The following is an 18,099-nucleotide window of genomic DNA, read 5'->3' on the forward strand; positions in this document are numbered from 1 at the left end:
ACGAATTATGCTTTTACATAAATTCTCCGGCAGTGTCTGAAGATGCTATCAACGTGGCAGTGGCATTTTCAACATCGTACGGCTCGTAAATTACGTCGATTATACCCTCGCTTAGTTCATTCACTTGAATATTTTTCGGACACGCGAAACACTCACTATCTACCTAAAAAAGTAATAAAGAACGAAGCACGTGAGGCTAGATGGATCGTATTTTCCAACGTATTAGATTGCTATAATATCACGCACGTGTATCAAAAATATGGCATTCTCGCGAGTGAAATTTTTCACAGGAAGCGAGAACGCGTAATTGCTTCCCAAAGCCGCATTGACACGCGTGGTTTTCTCTGGAGGAGCGGGACTGGCCTTCAATCGCAATTCGTATGGAAATCGGCCCAGCTTTTCGGAATCAACATTTAACATGACAACGTCGGTGATGAATGGCATCGTTGGATGATATATTATAGTAATATACTCCTGTAATTTTCCACATTTCAACGTTCCAAGTATTTAAAGGAAGAAGAATAAAACGACGCTAGATTAACGAGGATTACACACATGCGATAGTGGTTGCACGATCTTTGACACTTTGGTAACAGTGACAAATGGATGAAGACACTCTGCTGTAAATTTGATCGTTTCACGTTCGAGGGGATTCTCCAGTTTCAAAGGGTAACAAATCTGGGATCGGGCAGGGGTTGCCAACTTGATCGATTCGATCACTTCCGGTTCTGTTACTTCGTACTCTATCTCGTAGAATTGATATTCTTTCTCCACGTTGGTGAACGTTACCTGCATCGAGTAAAAATAAACATCGAGTGTCGAGAGAGAAGGATACATCTCTATTTTTACGTTCTATTAGAAATGTTACGTACTTTGAAATAAAAGTTCCATTTCTCGTAGCAATAAAACACTGCTCGGTAATCTCGCTGACTATTCGGTGGAACGTCGATTCTTTCGTTACCTACGAAGCTATATAGAGGAATCTGTCCACGAAGAATGAAAAAGAGATTTATGTTCGAAAAGCTTTAAAACAGAGCACACGATACCAACACTATAAAAATCAATCACCTGTGATTGCGTGTTATCGTTTGTTAACAATTCGATCTTACATTGGAATCGCTGTTGCGTATTTAACCAGTTGTGAACAGGCAACAGTTCGGTATACCTTGTTTTCGCGGGGAATTGACGGCTTATATTCTCCGTAACTCGAGGTGGCAAGCTTCTGCCACGAAGAAAATATAACAAATATAAGTTTTCGTCCTGGGATTTCAGCATCAGCGTTCCCTGCACGAATAAAAAGAAGAGAGAAACAGCTTCGAATATAAATTTCTATTTTGAACTTTGATTTATATCGGTTGACTTTCTACCATATGCAAAGTGTTTTCAGAGTTCATGACCAGCGGTGAATATGTCACAACACAAGGAGCAAATTGTTGCGAAGGAACTTGCAACGTTTCGTCGACGGAGAAGTAATCTCCGGTTACTTCAACCTTCAACTTCCAGGTATGGGTCGAATCGTTCGTTATAACCACGGATCGAGTTTGCTTTCCTCGTACCAAACACTCGAACGCGATCGTTTCGATCGGATCAGGTAGTTTGCAGCACGCTCCGCTAATTTTAACCCTCAAAGATTGGTACTTCTCAATCTCCATTACTGCCTGCAAAAAAGATACCGAAAGTAGTAAGAAAAAATAGTAAAAAGAAAAAAATTAGGAAATATACCTGTATCGAGAACTCGTCAAAAATCATAATTCGGCGTTAATCTCGTTACGAAGATTGATTAAAGATTGTAAGTAGGCTGTTAAAAATAATCAGCGGTCGAAGCCCCAATTACTTCGACGTCAGCGGACAATTTTTAGCTCGTGTAATCTCGAAAGTTAAACCGACGCGACGTCGAGGACGTAGTGGAGTGGCGGGACACGCGTGCAGAGAATCTCATTAAGAGATTGTTTGACATATTTGTACGCCGTGACGGGAAATGAGGTCGTGAACTCACCTCACCCTCAATTAAGTTACGCTGCTCAGGGGGTTGAAACTTCACCGTGAAACTGACATCCATACCGGCCGAGCAGTAACCGGACATAGGAGTAATTTGGAAATCTTTCGGCAATTTCGATGTGTTCCACTTGAATCTAAATTAGTTTTCCTATTAACAACGTAACTTTAACCTCGCTTTATACTGGGTGTTTCAGAAAGATTAATACAAATTTAGGAGCACGTGGTGCTTGTTTAACTTTACTACTCTTCGTGTCACTCTTTAATTGTATTTATCTAGCTTTAACAAATTTAAGTTTCAAGGAAAAATTGAAATAATCGTTATCGATATATACGATCTCTGGTTTGGATTGTTTGCTACAGATGTTGGTAAAACACACAGCATAGATAAGTAAGTAAAACAATCAAATGATATTTTGTTTCATTTTTACTAACATTCTTTTGATTGTTTTAATAAACATTATGACAAAGAAAGAAAGTGAAGTTGTTAAATAGTTTTTTCAAAGCAAATTTCCAAGAAAAATTAATCCTTCTACGTGCTCAATGATAATATACAGGGTGGTTGGTAACTGGTGGTACAAGCGGAAAGGGGGTGATTCTACGCGAAAAAAGAAGTCGAAAATATAGAATAAAAATTTCTTTTTTTTTTAATTTTTCCATCGAGACAACGATCTACAGTGAGATCCGTTATAACATACCGCACGCGTACCGAACGAAAATTCAAAGTCGATTTTCTCGAAAACAAAGCCTCAAACGAAAAATTTTTATTCTATATTTTCGACTTCTTTTTTCGCGTAGTATCACCCCCTTTCCGCTTGTACCACCAGTTACCAACCATCCTGTATATCCTTGTAAAAGTAAATTGAACTACTTCAGAGGTAATTAAATAGTTAAACGAAATTAATTATCGACAAACCTGGAGCCCAAATCTCCGGTGTTCATTAATATCACCTTAGACTCTTCTGTACAACCCTGAACTACAGTAGCAAAAGGGATATGGTTCCTATTTAATCGAAATTCCGCTCCTACGCAACTTCCACGCACCGAAAACAATGGCAGGATCATGGAAGACGATTGAAAGGCTACTTTAGTCTCGAACGATTTCATCCTCGATGGAGATTTAAAAGTGACCAACACGTTGACCCTTTTATTCGGCTTCAAAACTACGCTCGACGATGGTTCGATCTTCAGAACGTCCAAAAGTTTCGGTTCGCCAGCTGCAAACCTTTGATCCATAGTCCAGGAATGCTTGATCTCCATAATGGATGCCTGAGCCATTTCGCTCTCGTCATCCGACGGGTCACAATATCTCTGACTTTCGCGGTACTCGTCGTAGCCATTTAGATACTTCATGATCCCGAATCTCAGATCAAGCGGTGCCAAACCTTCGTTTATCACCGGAATCTTCCTTACGACGCTCTTGCTAGCGGGAACGTTACCAAGATCTATCGATTGATCGCGCGGGTTCACCAAACGAACCTGGAAAACACTTACAAAGTGTAACGCAGGATACCGACGCTAGAAATTCGAAATACGCGCTTTTTAAGATAGCGATAGGAAAGGAAAGGTTGGATTTTTCATTCGAGATATGAAGATTGCCATCGTGCCACCTCGGATTTTGGAAAGTTCCGAGAGATTGACGTTTGATCCTCGAGCGAATTCGAGTACGTATCTCGCCGAAACGTTAGTTAGTGTCTCGTGAGAGTTTGAGCGCGTAGCACCGAGAAACTTGCTTTGTTACGCTTTCCGTCGCGTCGACTTCACTCCGTGGAGAACCGGATCCCGGTCGCGAAAAACCTGACGAGCAACCTCCTTATCTCTATACGAAAGTTTTAACAAGCCGTTGCTCAGCGCAACATCACGGATAATTTACTTTATAGCTGATGCCCTCGCCAATAATCGTTATCCTCTTCTCGTTTGCTGAGTTGATGGTGAACACCAAACATTCGTGGTACTTAATCTCCTTCAATGGTCGAAAAACGATCGGTATGGCGATCGTAGAGCGTGCAGCCAGCGCTTCTGATATCGAATTTAGGTCGATGGAGAGGTGTGGTTGTTCTTCGAATTTACATTCGATTCTGTGTTACGATAATTGCGTAAGATAAATAGAAAGGATCACAGGCTCGTTAATACATTGGCGCTAGAATTGCAAAACGCTTGAATCGTTAACGCTTTAATAGTCGTATATGTAGCATAATTATTTTAGTTCACTTTACTTGCAGTTTAGTTTAAATTATATCGTTTAATTACAGTATGTATCGCGATATTAATTAACAAGTTGATGAATCTCTTAACCAGATATATTCGTGTGTCAGAAAATCCAGCCCACAAAATTATAAGATATAAGAGGCAAAAAAGACGCAACGAGATAAAATAAGAAGGATAAGAGCAATAAAATAATTTATAGCGAATATTTTATCGATTATACCGTCTAAAAATATCGCGCAGTAATTTTAATTACACCAGGTTCTGAATAAAAACGCCTGGATACTTCCCCGGTGAATAACGTGCAGTTTACAAAAAACGTCCTAAAATGTCCCTCAGCATTAAAATGTTAAAATAGCAGGTTACATAATAATTCTGGTCTTTACAATTAACCGTCAGTTTTACAATTACGTTAGTTTAATTGGCAAATCAGTTCTACCCCTGTCCAACGATTTCCGCTGTACCGAAGCTGAGCTGTAGTCTTATGACACGCGATTACTATTAAGCGTACAGAAACGAGCGCTTAGAAACTCTTATAAACCGCAGACGAGAGATACAGCGGCCATAAAGTGGTAAATGACTTCTAGTCCTTCATTTTTTATTTCGACGAGCGGTAAGAGGAACCTGGGAAAGTTTTAAAAAATTTGAAAAAATTATAGCGTCGAGGGTTCACGTCGTAAACTTAAGCAGCTTAATTTATCGTATCCGAGGGAATGATTAACGAGGAACATCAGCCAAGCGCGATTTTGATGAAATTTTGATCACGAGTAAATTTTTACAAAGAAACTCACATAAAAGCTACATCATCGGAGTTTGTTACACGAAGCTCCGTGTAATAGGAGATTGCATTGTGTTGCTGAATGTAGCAAGGTCCGAAATCGTAGCGATTGAAGCTGAATTCGATGGCAGGTCTTCTGGACGTAGCTTTCAACGTGAATTTGTAAGTGGGGCCATTGGATATCTGAAGAGAAGTAGGAAAGATCGTTACACTTGTCAAGTGAAATATCTCACGCAGATCGGAAGATTTTTTAGAAGTTTTCCTGTCGCTTGCGATTAGCGTACCTTTAGAAGAACACAATGATCCTTTATTGTAACTTTTTGATACGTTGTTAGGGTCAGATAACAGGCGGATCGATCCTCGCTGGTCACATGGCCCTGCCTCTGAGACGTGGTCACGCTATACGCGTTTCTGCAGGAAATTTCCGGCGTCATACCGAGCTCCCAAGCGTAATAGAACGCTACTTTACACGCATTCGTTATGTCGAACTTGAGATTAATCGGTACTTCGGGCATTATCTTCGAGCGAAAACAAGACACGTTTTCATTTCTTTTCAATTCGCGTTGTTGCATCCTTAACACTTTGACTGCCACGCCGAAATCACATGTTTCGTTCAGGACGCCACAGGAGTATTTTTATTATTCAAAGCATATAATGGCAAAATAATAATAAATTGATGATATAAGACAATATTCTTCCCCAATGGACCGTTTATTTTATTGGTGGTCACGGGTGACCACCGTGGCGCCTTAGTAACAGTTGATATTATAACGAGGCTTCGTTTATTTCAACAAACCATTCGCATTCGTAATTTTGTCGTAAGCAAAACGTGCAGAATATATTGTTGAAACGTGTAGAAGATATCAGTAAACGGTATTTGCTCATTGTATATACAGGGTGGTTGGTAACTGGTGGTACAAGCGGAAAGCTATTTTGTTTTTTTTTTTTTTTTAATATTTCCATCGAGACAACGATCTACAGTGAGATCCGTTATAACGTACCGCACGCGTACCGAGCGAAAATTCAAAGTCGATTTTCTCGAAAACAAAGCCTCAAACGAAAAATTTTTATTCTATATTTTCGACTTCTTTTTTCGCGTAGAATCACTCTCTTTCCGCTTGTACCACCAGTTACCAACCACCCTGTATAATAGTAAGGTATGTTCACACTTCTAACTGCAATTATATGATTATAAAGCAACATTTACGATTATTTTCTAAGATGTGTTTATAATAATATTCGAAGATTACCCCTCAAAGATATGGATGCAAACACAGTGCACCGTTAGATGCAAGATTTGTTCTCATTTTTTTTTTTTTTATGTTCTAGTAAAAATGTTTAATTGTTCAATGGGGCACTTTTTATCTCAAAGTATCTTCTATTTATCGGTTATATTCAAAATGCCCTAACTGTCAGTTTTCATATAATTTTCACAATTGTAAGAAGTTCGAACGCTCGGGTCACCAATGACCACCGTGGCTCAGATCAACGTGGCAGTCGAAGTGTTAAACGCGCGTGACAACTAGACTGCGAATACTTATAAATTTATGTTAAATTTGAAATTGCAAAATCGTATATCGTGCACGTGGTATACGTAAAACGTATAAAATATGCAAGAAAAAGGTACTCGTTGTAAAATTTAACAGCCAAAACAAATCTCTGATTAGCTTCTATTCCTGTAGTTGTATTCGGAGAAATATAAATTTGTATAAGCATCCCCAATCAGCGATGACATTTTCCTTTTTTCTTCCTTAGTGATGTTCGGAACCGGTTTATTCACCTTGCCCAGGTCGATGACGTTCTCCTTACTCTCGGAAGCTCGCACGATTTCGCCGTTGAGCTTGCAATACGAAACCGAGGACACGATATCGTAAACGGAGGCGGTCACGAACATGGTAAGGGGATTTTTCATCAGCTTCACGGCGCATTGAATGGAAAAGTGGAATTCACCGACCTGGGTTGGATGATACTCGACCCTGTGGACGAATTAAAAAAAACATTCATCCTACCATTCTGCTCGGTATCTCGCGTAGAAAGCGTAAAATTCGAAAATCATCTGACAAACGCGAAGGATTTCGTGTTACTGATATAAATCGATATTGGAAAAGCAGTAAAAGAGGGAAAATCGTATAGATAAAATATCGCAAAGGACGTTGTGTGAAGCTAGAAAATTGGTTTCGAGATAAAGAAGAAAATGAATAGTACTCAACCAGAGGCAAGAGTATTTAAAAATTGTTAACTATTGTTAAGAATAACAATGACCAGAAATGTTGCTCGCTCTTCGAGATCAGAGTTCCAGTCATCGGCGTTACGCTAAGCTTTTGAAATTTACCCTCGGAATAAAGCGATTCCTCTAACACGCTAAACGGTATATGAAAATCCTCGTTGTTCAATATTTTCAACGAATCTCTCACGTTGAATCCTGAGAACAGAATAAAATCCGCCGTGAGATAGTACATACAAACGGTAGAAACGAATGAAACGCGACACCCTGTATGCAGCTGTGCTCCGAATGAGAGAACAGAAATGAGAAAGAGAAACACGTTGGGTGGTTCACGGTAAGAATGCTTCGAGTCCAACCTAAGATCGTTGGCTTGAGTTTCACGTGAATCGTGAGGCAGTACACCGACGGTTCGGTTACGATGCCGACAAGCAGGAAAAGGCACTCCAGATTGTATCTATCGATGGAAAAGAGCCAGAATGATTCGAAGACGCCGACGTTCTCTGCCAAAAATGTGAAAGCCAGGTCGGTACGTTTTCCACGTTCGGCAATACCCTCGGTCACCGCGCAATGAAAATTCGATATCTCGCCTGGTCCAAGAGGCGATCGATTCGTCCATGAGAAATAATAATCGTCTACAGTGGGGTTGATCAGGTGGAATTTTCTGAAATCGTACATTTTTATTTTTATAGTTTAAGCATTGTTTCAAGCTGCAATGAACGCTTCGATCGTTGTTCGAAGAACATTTCTTTTTATTTACTTTTCTACTAAACTTCGTTAAAGCAAAACGTCTTTTACAAACGGTACAATGTAGTACACTTACTTCACATGAGTTCCGGCCACGCCAACCACTTTAAATTCGATTACCCTGATGTTCTGCCACAAAGTGGGATCGTCTATTTCATATCCCAAGGGACCAGGTAGCGATGGATCTCGTCTTCCACTGGTTACGTAGTCGCTATCCTGTACGTCGAAGTGACAATAAGGCAGCAAACTTCTTGCTACCACGGGAATCATCAGATTCGCTTGCTTCGATTCGTGATTTTCTATGCTATATTTCAACAAGTTTTGAACAATTTTTTCCATTTCCAAGGCTTTTTTAATATATAGCAAAATATGATAGAGCCGGCTCGGTTAAAGGGAAATAATTGATATGCAAGCTGAAAAGATACATATTCAGTTCGATAATGAAATAAAAGGGGAATTTTGGTAATATAAGATTAATTAACAACATACTGAATTTTAATACCGTTGCTTTGTAAAAGAAAGAAATAGAAGACATGGTTTTATTAGATTCATACTTGCACGTAAGGTATGCCTTGTAATAAAATACATCCTTGGGTGAAAATTTTAATGTACATTCCACAGATTGTCCGGCTGATATCGTTCCTGTCTCGGGATAAATTACGAAAGGCAGATCGTCGCCTTCTAACCAACTGTCGGTGGTTCTTCCTGATAATCCTGCGGTACTGCTGAACAGATCCGATTGTTTCATGCTTGAAGCATCTTTCATATCGACGCTATCTGCAAAATTATAAATATTATTTTGCATGAAAGATAACCTAATGACAGAACGGATGAAAGAAGCACGAATGAAATAGAAGAATATTATGATACCATGAAATTGTTTTTTAAAAATTAATCACATACACCGAAAAACAGATAATTTATGTTTTCCTTTTAATCACTGATTTGCCATTAATTTGTAGAATTTAGTCAAAGTCACATACTATTACTACGAATCTTACTATGTACAATATACAGGGTGGTTGGTAACTGGTGGTACAAGCGGAAAGGGGGTGATTCTACGCGAAAAAAGAAGTCGAAAATATAGAATAAAAATTTTTCGTTTGAGGCTTTGTTTTCGAGAAAATCGACTTTGAATTTTCGCTAGGTACGCGTGCACTTTATCACGTCTCGTTCTAACGACCATCACTTACCAACCACCCTGTATAACTTATTGGTGGACTGTGAATTTTTATGAAAATTCATATTTATGAAAATACACAAATAAAGAAACGAAACCTGGATTTGGGTTTGGATTTTTTGTATATTTTTTGTATTTTTACGTTTTACGTGAATTCTGTGTATTTTAGCATCTTTCCACAGTCCACAGTCTTCTTACGAACAATGATATACAATTACCGGAAACGAATGACATGCATCGTCGTGACAAAATATTCGTGTTGACCCCAGCGCTCGATTCATCCTGCCCGAAATTTCTGCGACCGAGTTCACTTGTTGCGGAGAAGATTCCCCTAGATGATCTCGAATGCTGGGAGCGGGTTTCCTCCGCGGTTCTCGGTCTGGAAGTCACGTTCGAACTGTCTCCTATGTACCTCTTCGGATACTGTTCGTCCATGTTTATCTTCCAGGCGAACACCGTATCTACGATCCCTGGATTCGATAGGAAGAATTTGTACTCCCTGGTCTGCAATGAAATTTCGCAATTGTTTCCCACGCGATTGAAATTTTTATTGGTATCAAACGTAATTTTGTTTCAGGATGTGCAACGAATACGCGAACTATTTATCTTGTTAGAGTTTCTAGTTAAAAAAATCTCTTCTTGTTAGTTTTTAATTATCTGATTGCAAGGTAGAAAATTGACCTGAAACATCAGCGTATCATTGAAACAAATTTCTTGAACAGTGCACAAACATTCCGAAAATGCAACAATGGCGTTTAATAGGAGATCGATCGATCTGTTCGTTCCAGCCAAAATTTCGTGCTTTGCCTCGATGGTTGGTTCCACGATTTTCTTCAGTAACAAGTTTACGTCGCTTAATCGATCCATCAGATCATGATGTATCCGCTCCCAACGCACCTCCGTCTGTCTATCGTCCCAACCTACCAACTGGTGTTGTGAATATTCTACCAGAATTTCGCATATCAAACACTCGATACGAATCTGAAAGGAAGAATGAAAGGTAAAGAGCACGTTATTTAAAACAATTTACTAACGTCTGTGAACGTGAAATACACAAGTTGAAGTGGTAGAAAAATTATAGATCAGATGTAATATTGTATTTTCAAGGAAACGATACTATAAGACGGTGGAATATTGGAAATTATTTCGTCCACGATTCAATGATAACAGGTTACATTTCGGAAACGTACGTTCTCGTAATTCGCAGGTTCAGGTGCCAGGAAAGTAGCAACGATTTCTTTGCACGTGAGATACTTGATATGTCCAATAGATGGCTCGAACACAACGTGCGGATGTGCACTCCATTGGAAACGAAACCATCGATCTGTAGATTTATTGGCAATCTTGAATGTCTTTTTGTACATTTTGCTAACGAAACAAAGTCCGTAGTCGAGAATGTAGGTCAGAGACGCAGAGTGCATCGAGTTGCTCGAAGCTGTAAAACATACTTCCGCTTACGTCATGATTAATGAAACAGCGAAATTTGAATGAAATTGACGACAAATGAATCGTTCAAATTTCAATTTTGTACAGTCGTTTAAATTGCCTTTCACCTGAGACCAATGAATTCTGCTTGGACGAAACTCTCCGGACCTTGTGATTTTCGGTCACGACTTTACGTTTATTCTCCTCGAATTGTAAGCCGTCCAGAACGATCGGCTCCACGTAACACTCGCCTTCCAAATTAGTCGACATATTCTCGTACGGATTATCGATCACGTGCAAACGAATTTTTCCATGATGTTTCCCGATTTCAGTCGGAGCGAAGATTACTTTGAAGCGAGCTACATTTCCGGGTGCCAAACGAACTACGATACATCGATCGAGTGGCTCTGAAACGACAAAATTACAAATGTTTGGTAACATCTTTGATTTTTCTTTATAACGCTGAGACGGGGCTAACGCTAGGATGAAGATGGTCGCGTCAATTCCAACTCGTGAAAATATTTTACCTTCACTTCTTTCTCAATTATATCCGCGCGTCATTGTTCTAACAATTTATATGAATAATTTCATTTTTCAAGTAAATTTACGACGCGGGTTAAATGGCTAACCATCGCAGTAATCCTCCCAAATTTGCAGTAAATGCTGCGTATCCGAGCAAGCGGAAAAGAGGAACACGTTATTCAAATCCTCGTCGATCTTCACGATGACTTTCGCCTTAATGAATCCGATGTTTTCCAGAGCGAGATATCTGTAACTGCTCTCGTCGATCAATGTACGAGGAAAGTTCAAAGTAGGTCTTTCCCGTGCTCCATGCACCGGCTCTGTAATCGCCACTTCCGGCACGCAAGATTCTCCTATCAGTTTGATGAATAGCTGGTCTGCTTCGAGATGCGAAGGCAAAACCACGGCTGCTCGAAACGTTTCTTGAAACGTCTGCAAACATCCGCAGAGAATTTCGAGAAATTTCATTTAATCTCTCTCTCTCTTTCTCTCTCTAATGTAATAACTTCAATCACCACGAATTCACCTCTATGATGTGCGGGGTAAAAGACACTGTGAACACTTTGTGACTCATTGGAGGAATCTGGTCGTTCGTCGGTTCTACGATAAACGTGTTAGATTTTGCTGTATTTGGCATCAAAGATTCTTCCATCAAGCGAATTTCTACGTTCGCAGCAACTACGCCACGATTATACAATTTGAAACAAGTTACGTGAGTGCTCAGCACGTTAATATACCGGAAGTAGAGAGATTTCTCTTGACGAGCAAACACAGTGTGCGCCCCAATCTGAAAAATAAAGAATAAATATAAAGAAACAAAATACAAGATCGCACATTCGCATTTGCAAAGCGTGCATCGTTTTAAAGGACCAAGAGACGATAAGAACATCTTTGGGACAGTCGAAGTCTTGAATTCTATCAACCACGCGATTTTCTTGAAACGTCGAGTCGAGGTCCTGGAAATCGATAGTGGGCATGAACGAGTTCATGGATAACGTGACTGTTTTCCCTTCTCTGTCTTCGGGAATGCTATCGTCCACCACAATAATAATCTGTTCCTCTTGGGAACCCACGAATTCTGGGTAACAGCTGATGGCGATGCTGTCCGCTTGATCAACGTCTACAGTGCCCTCTGTTTTCATTATCGTAATTGGCCCTATTATCAACCTCTCTGGCTCCGAATGGATTCTATACGTTCGAAGTTAATTAAGTCCTCCCGTATTTCATTATTTTGCCGGATTTCATTTGTCAAAATATAGTACTTGGTCTCGGTCTTGACGCTTCTGGCAGATTTCTTCCCTTTCTTCGACGCGGTTCTTCTTTCCGCCAGGCTCGTCTTCTTGGGAAATTCTTTTGGCAACGCTTTGGTCATGTACATGACAGAAGGATGTTTGTGCAATAGTCGAATAGAATAGTGTAACGGAAATTTTCCGATGTTCTCGATATTGAGGTACATGGTTTTCTCGGTGCACATGGCCAACGCTCCAAAGTTTACCACAGGATATGGATTGATACGAAACCTGTCGTAATTCAAAGGGGAATTCCATGGAATCTTCAATGTCCAAGAGTTTTCAAGATATCGAACAACATACCTAGTGTAATATGCAACAAGAGAAACGTTAAGAGGAATCTCGGCGATTATAATAGTTTCTTTATGCGTGTCAACCAAATGACATTTTAATATCGGGGCTTCCTTAAGCGTCAGCTCGGTCTTCGGTTTGAATATCATCTATGACAGTACAAATGAGACATACAGAAGCCAAACCGATCGAGTCCATAAGAACTTGATGAGAGAAATAACTTGATCTCTCAGCAAATTATATACCGATCATTAAACTGCGAATGTTTATATTATACTTTTATGAAAAACTTAAAGGTGGAGAAAATTGACAGGACACACGTGGCGAGTGACTCGTTAAATTATATTTTAAGATACAAACTTCTACAGTTTTCTCCTGATTTGGTGAAACAGTTCCAGTGGTTGGTTCGATTTCCAGCTTCTTCTTGAAATTATCAGGTAAGTTTAATTTCGCCAATTTCTCTTTGTCTTCCACGGTAATTCTACAAAAGTCATCATCTTCCTCGTCTTGTTCGTAATAATATGGGAAAGAGAAGAACGTGGAGCTATCCTTACGCGTATTTCACCTCGTAGTCACCGCGATTTCTCATGGAGAAAGTCGTCTTCGCGGCGAAGTTCACCCTTATGTATTTCAAATCGATAGGGTTCGCGTAGTTGATGTCCACTGCGACGTCGTAAGTTTCTCCAGATATTAATACGACATCGTAGAAAATGGGATCGTTGTCGTCCTCGTCTAGAAATGCCTTGAAGATTATCGCCTTCTTGCGGACCACACCGACCTGTACAAAAATTCTCTAAGAAATTCTTTCTTTCTTGTTAGATAATATTTATAAAGTTTACTCTACGTTTAAAAAGTTTTCTCTAAGTTACTCGACACGATATTTAACTAACTTTCAATTTGTCGAAATCAAAGAAACACATGTTACCGTGGTAGCGTGATAACAAAACTCAATCTTTTGCTCGCTGCGAGTCTCTATCACTCCATGAAAAGGCGTGAACGTTATCTGTGGATCAGCAGGCTCTTCGGCTTCCAAATACCAAAAGAACGGAACCGGAGTTTTATTTCTAATAGTCAGTGTTCGATATTCTATTCGATAGAGCAGTATGCGACCGAAGGACAACTCTTTCTCATCCAGTTCGATGTCCAACACGGTACCTTCGCTTTGCAACTGAATTTGTTGCGAAATTATAACGATTAAAAGGTTTCAGATCACGAGATGTAAAATAATGGAAGAGCCAATTTTACTACCGACAATGATTCTAGAAAATAAATTGAATAGCGTCATCGCGTTCCATCACATATAGGTAATATGTTTTTAAAGGAAAATTAATTGCAGTTCAATTTATTGTAATTTTCTAATTAAAATACATCTTCTAAAAAATAAATGTCAAAATATCTCTGACCGACATGTATATTAAGTATACGAACGAATAATCCAGATTATTCAGTGAACTTCAAAACTGCTTTCTATGACTTCAAAATCTATTAAACAAGATCCAATCGTCAGGCCACTGACAAAGGAGGGAATTTGCGAGGGAAATTGCTGTGTGACAACGCTAGACCACAAACTGCTTCTACGACAAAAGACATCAATGTGTCTTGGTTAGTACATCTTGTAGCAGCCATTACTAGACATTACTCCTTTCAATTATCATCCGTTCCAATCGATGTGACGCGTCTTATCCGACACGCACTTCCAATTAGTGGATTAGATACAAAGATGACTTGACGATTGGAGCTTGTCTAAAGACGCAGCATTTTGCCATGATGGAAGTCACCACTTGCCTCATAGATTGGCTTAAAAATAAAAAAATCAACGACGAATGCTTCGATTGAACAACTTGCTGTATCGTTTTTTAGATAAACGTTAACTTTCCTTAAAAATTTGGACTATTCATCCGTACACCTAATATTTATTTATAAGTTTTCTTTTCACAGAAGCTCTTCAATTCGTCCATTAAAAATACCAGTATCCTTCAAAAGTCTATTTCTACAGTTACCTCGATCACTTCGACTTTCGGATTGTTCGTCACGCACAAGAACAACTTTCCCGTGATAATTCCTAGTCTGGTAGCGATGGCCGACAAGATCAGAGTCGCGCAGCTGCCTCGCTGCGTAGGTTTCGTTTCTCGTTAGCGAGAGAATCGTTCGATTTTGCGAGACGCGGACTACTACTACGGAATAATTAAACAGCGTGTCGTTAGCCGATAACGTACAGCGATAAGGAGCTGCTGGGGCTGAACGAAGAAGCACTGGGAATCGTTTTCCGTCAGCGAGACGCGAACCTCCACCTCCACCTCGGAAATGTTGCAAAACTTCAGCCGAGCCTCTCGACGATGCGGCCTGCAAACAGATAAGTCGTCGTAACTTGCGAATTCGCCAACTGAAAATGGAAGGAACGCGCTCGATTCCCTTGATAATAGAGGAAATCGTTCTTTAACAGAGGCAATCGGTTTCGTTACATTTCTCATTCTACCAGTCGAGTGCACGTGCATCATTGCACTAACGAAAGGACTATGGTCCTACAGACGTAATACTCTTAGAAATATTCATCTTTTTCCTCTGATATTTCTTTCTAATTATACTGAGAACGTAATTGAGAAGATAATTATAGATTCTTCTAAAAGTTATAGAAATTGTCGGAGCAGCTCCGACACTTTGTATAATTATGTAATTAATGCATTAAAATATTTAAAGCGAAGAAATACCTTCTGTCTTTACGGAGAACCAGCTGAGATCCAAAATCGTACAACTCTTTGTCGTAAAAGTAAGTAGAACTCTCTGCCTCGTTCAATTTAGCATTTGCAGTCTACAATACGTTTACGAAGGGATTAACCAGATATACCTGAATTGTTTCTAACGATTCAAAATGATATTATCTTTCCCTTATTTGGCTTTTTAATGAAATATTAACTGAGAAACTTTCTGAAAAAGGAGCCTCTAGATCTATGAAATAGATATATAAGTGCTCAGTACGTAATTTTTAGTCAAGTAGTAGAATTATTGTGAAGCTTTTATTTCTTCTCTAAGTATGAAAAGAACAAATTTCTTTGAAAGACATTTCTACCATGTAGTTGAAACATAGTTAATATTAAAAAGCTAAAATTTCCAACCCAATGAACTCTTGCTACCTACTATTTATCCATGGGTTCCTGTTCCAGGAAGGTATTCAAATATTACTTAGTAAAACAAAACAATAAAGTAGAACAAATAGTAAAACGAAAAAGTAATCATCCTTCCGGAAGGTTGTTAAATATGTTTCCAAAAATCGGAAGATAAAATTATCTTCATGAATTCCTACAGCTAGTTCGAGCATATAGAGATAGAGAATTAGTAATTAGCACCTTCGCAAAAATCGTTTTAGGATTCATGTCCAGCCTCGGTATATCGGCTACACCGCTAACATTCACTTCGTAGGTGACGTAATTTCCATCCAACAGAGTCAACGCATACGTTTCCTCATAGTGACCCGACTCTTCCGGTTGGAAGCGGATCTTGAACCTCTGGCTTTCGCTCGGCAGTAAAATCCATCGTGGCTTCAAGGACTCTTCCCGAATCGTTTCCAGAAATGACGCGTTGTTCGTGTCCTTGCTTCCAATCGTCGATGCGTTCACAGAACGATTTTCCGCTCTGCTCAATGATTTTTGTTCCTCCGTTTTGCTCGTTTTACGTCCACGTCTTCTACGATTTCTTTTAGCGATACTGTAATTCTCTTGCACGCTCACCTCGCTCACTGCGTTTGACTCGTTCACGGAGAAAATTTCCGGCATCGATGTCAAGGAAACCAATTGATAGACGTCTGAATAATAATTCATTTATTCGCGAATCTCTATTATTGGAAATATCGGTATAGGAATTACAGTGAAATTCAAGAGCGTACCGCCGAGAATTCTTTTAGCTCGTTTTTCGACGCCTTTCCACCTGAGGACGGAATAAAGTTTGGGTCGAAGATCTGGTACTGGTATAATCTCGACGGCTACAAAAGATACGTGCATATTGTATATTTAAGAAGACAGATTGTTATTATTCAACTTACGAAGAGCAGATTTTGCTAATAGGTTCTGGTTCATTTGAGCGACAACTAGATCGTACATTGTGTCTTGCCAAGGATCACTGGATCTTACGTACCATATGTGAAAATTATTTGCAGGCACCTAATTTTTATCACCGAATTATATCGTTTGTACCAAGTATAGTATCGTTTCTTTTATACGTCACCTCTTGAACTGTATCTAAAGGAGATACATCTTTGGATCTAGCGCTTCTTGATGCTTTAGACTTCGTCGTAGAAGCTGTTTCCTACAGACGAAATAATAATGTCGTCATCGATACTCAAGAGGAATTAGCAAGGACGAAAATAAAATTACTATCGTCTTTTTTATGGGATCCCAATTACGAATCACAGCCTCGATCGACGAGAGATCCTTGTAATATCGATCCATAGTGGCTGTAATTTCTTTCACCTCGCTCGATATAGATTCTTTCCCTACAGAATAAGAAACACGTGGTCATAAATCGCGACTGTTGTTCTTAGTTCTTTACTTTAGTAGACCCACTTCGTTTCGAGCTGTCTCTACTTCTCGTTGCTTTGCTTGTCCCTCGTTTACTGGAAGCTGGCCTCGAGTTACTGGCTGCCGTCATGTGTCTCGTCGACTTCGCGTTCCGCTTCTTCTTGGTTGTCTTCAAGCTTGAAACGTAGCTACGATCCTTCTGCGAAACAGTCATAATTTCCATGTAAATTTACAATCGAATTCAAACCTTGCAATCTCGGAGAGAACCTTCGAAACTTTCTAATTAATGGAAAGAGCTTCCGCGGCTTTCAGATTTAACCGCAGCTGATGCTAAACTTCCATTCGCTCTGAAACTGTTTGAAAGGTCGCTTTCGTTCGAAAATTTTTCATTCGATAGATTCTCATAAATTAATACATTCACCCTTTAAATACATCTGCCGCCAATAGACGGTGAAAATGTATTTCGTAAGAAATACAAAGTAAAGGTATACAAGAAATTTAATACGCGTACGTAAATGTCTTTAAAATTGTACGATGGAAGAATAATAGGAAGATGTTAAGAAAATCCTTGGAATTTCTTTTTAATAACTACGATATCGAAGAAAAGGATTCAATGATGTAAATCGTTTGAGAAAAAGTTACGAATGAAATATTGCATTAATGCTATGTTAATCCTTAATGGGTTGCCAACACAGATCGAATTCTACAGATCAAACGATCAAACCTTTTTCTTTGTACGTTCCATCATTCTTTCGATGAATCGAGCTCGCCTACGCGATGCTTCCGCCCTTTTAAGCGGTAGAATCGCGTCCAGATACATCTTCTTATCCTCGTCGGGAAGTTGATCGTATTCGGACGACGACATCTCGTCGATGTCCTGGATCTTCTGATTGGGATCGGTCGCTTTCATCGCTGCAAAGATGAAAAGCTCGGTT

At 39.4% G+C, this 18,099-nt stretch overlaps 1 protein-coding gene across 1 annotated transcript in view; it reads right to left on the reverse strand.

Moving 5' to 3' along the window:
• LOC138183247 (hydrocephalus-inducing protein homolog) overlaps nucleotides 1–18,099 on the reverse strand; it is a 29,000-nt gene that overhangs the window by 593 nt on the left and 10,308 nt on the right. Inside the window, exons 24-60 of the mRNA XM_069119921.1 lie at nucleotides 17,889–18,076; nucleotides 17,210–17,363; nucleotides 17,021–17,139; nucleotides 16,872–16,952; nucleotides 16,690–16,807; nucleotides 16,534–16,629; nucleotides 15,998–16,452; nucleotides 15,362–15,462; nucleotides 14,870–14,996; nucleotides 14,654–14,764; nucleotides 13,579–13,821; nucleotides 13,208–13,431; nucleotides 13,014–13,134; nucleotides 12,666–12,802; nucleotides 12,336–12,593; nucleotides 11,961–12,261; nucleotides 11,600–11,860; nucleotides 11,181–11,505; nucleotides 10,680–10,958; nucleotides 10,317–10,561; nucleotides 9,808–10,107; nucleotides 9,345–9,630; nucleotides 8,501–8,723; nucleotides 8,023–8,250; nucleotides 7,559–7,863; nucleotides 7,241–7,400; nucleotides 6,759–6,954; nucleotides 5,263–5,496; nucleotides 4,992–5,161; nucleotides 3,869–4,073; nucleotides 2,912–3,474; nucleotides 1,997–2,132; nucleotides 1,368–1,658; nucleotides 1,069–1,284; nucleotides 556–789; nucleotides 247–474; nucleotides 18–163 (exon numbers count right to left, since the gene is read on the reverse strand). Coding sequence (XP_068976022.1) covers nucleotides 18–163; nucleotides 247–474; nucleotides 556–789; nucleotides 1,069–1,284; nucleotides 1,368–1,658; nucleotides 1,997–2,132; nucleotides 2,912–3,474; nucleotides 3,869–4,073; nucleotides 4,992–5,161; nucleotides 5,263–5,496; nucleotides 6,759–6,954; nucleotides 7,241–7,400; nucleotides 7,559–7,863; nucleotides 8,023–8,250; nucleotides 8,501–8,723; nucleotides 9,345–9,630; nucleotides 9,808–10,107; nucleotides 10,317–10,561; nucleotides 10,680–10,958; nucleotides 11,181–11,505; nucleotides 11,600–11,860; nucleotides 11,961–12,261; nucleotides 12,336–12,593; nucleotides 12,666–12,802; nucleotides 13,014–13,134; nucleotides 13,208–13,431; nucleotides 13,579–13,821; nucleotides 14,654–14,764; nucleotides 14,870–14,996; nucleotides 15,362–15,462; nucleotides 15,998–16,452; nucleotides 16,534–16,629; nucleotides 16,690–16,807; nucleotides 16,872–16,952; nucleotides 17,021–17,139; nucleotides 17,210–17,363; nucleotides 17,889–18,076 — 8,065 coding nt within the window. The remainder of the gene's footprint in view (nucleotides 1–17; nucleotides 164–246; nucleotides 475–555; nucleotides 790–1,068; nucleotides 1,285–1,367; nucleotides 1,659–1,996; nucleotides 2,133–2,911; nucleotides 3,475–3,868; nucleotides 4,074–4,991; nucleotides 5,162–5,262; nucleotides 5,497–6,758; nucleotides 6,955–7,240; nucleotides 7,401–7,558; nucleotides 7,864–8,022; nucleotides 8,251–8,500; nucleotides 8,724–9,344; nucleotides 9,631–9,807; nucleotides 10,108–10,316; nucleotides 10,562–10,679; nucleotides 10,959–11,180; nucleotides 11,506–11,599; nucleotides 11,861–11,960; nucleotides 12,262–12,335; nucleotides 12,594–12,665; nucleotides 12,803–13,013; nucleotides 13,135–13,207; nucleotides 13,432–13,578; nucleotides 13,822–14,653; nucleotides 14,765–14,869; nucleotides 14,997–15,361; nucleotides 15,463–15,997; nucleotides 16,453–16,533; nucleotides 16,630–16,689; nucleotides 16,808–16,871; nucleotides 16,953–17,020; nucleotides 17,140–17,209; nucleotides 17,364–17,888; nucleotides 18,077–18,099) is intronic.

Source organism: Bombus flavifrons, chromosome 9, assembly GCF_040668555.2.
Source record: "Bombus flavifrons isolate JBK064 chromosome 9, iyBomFlav1_principal, whole genome shotgun sequence".
Taxonomy (NCBI): domain Eukaryota; kingdom Metazoa; phylum Arthropoda; class Insecta; order Hymenoptera; family Apidae; genus Bombus; species Bombus flavifrons.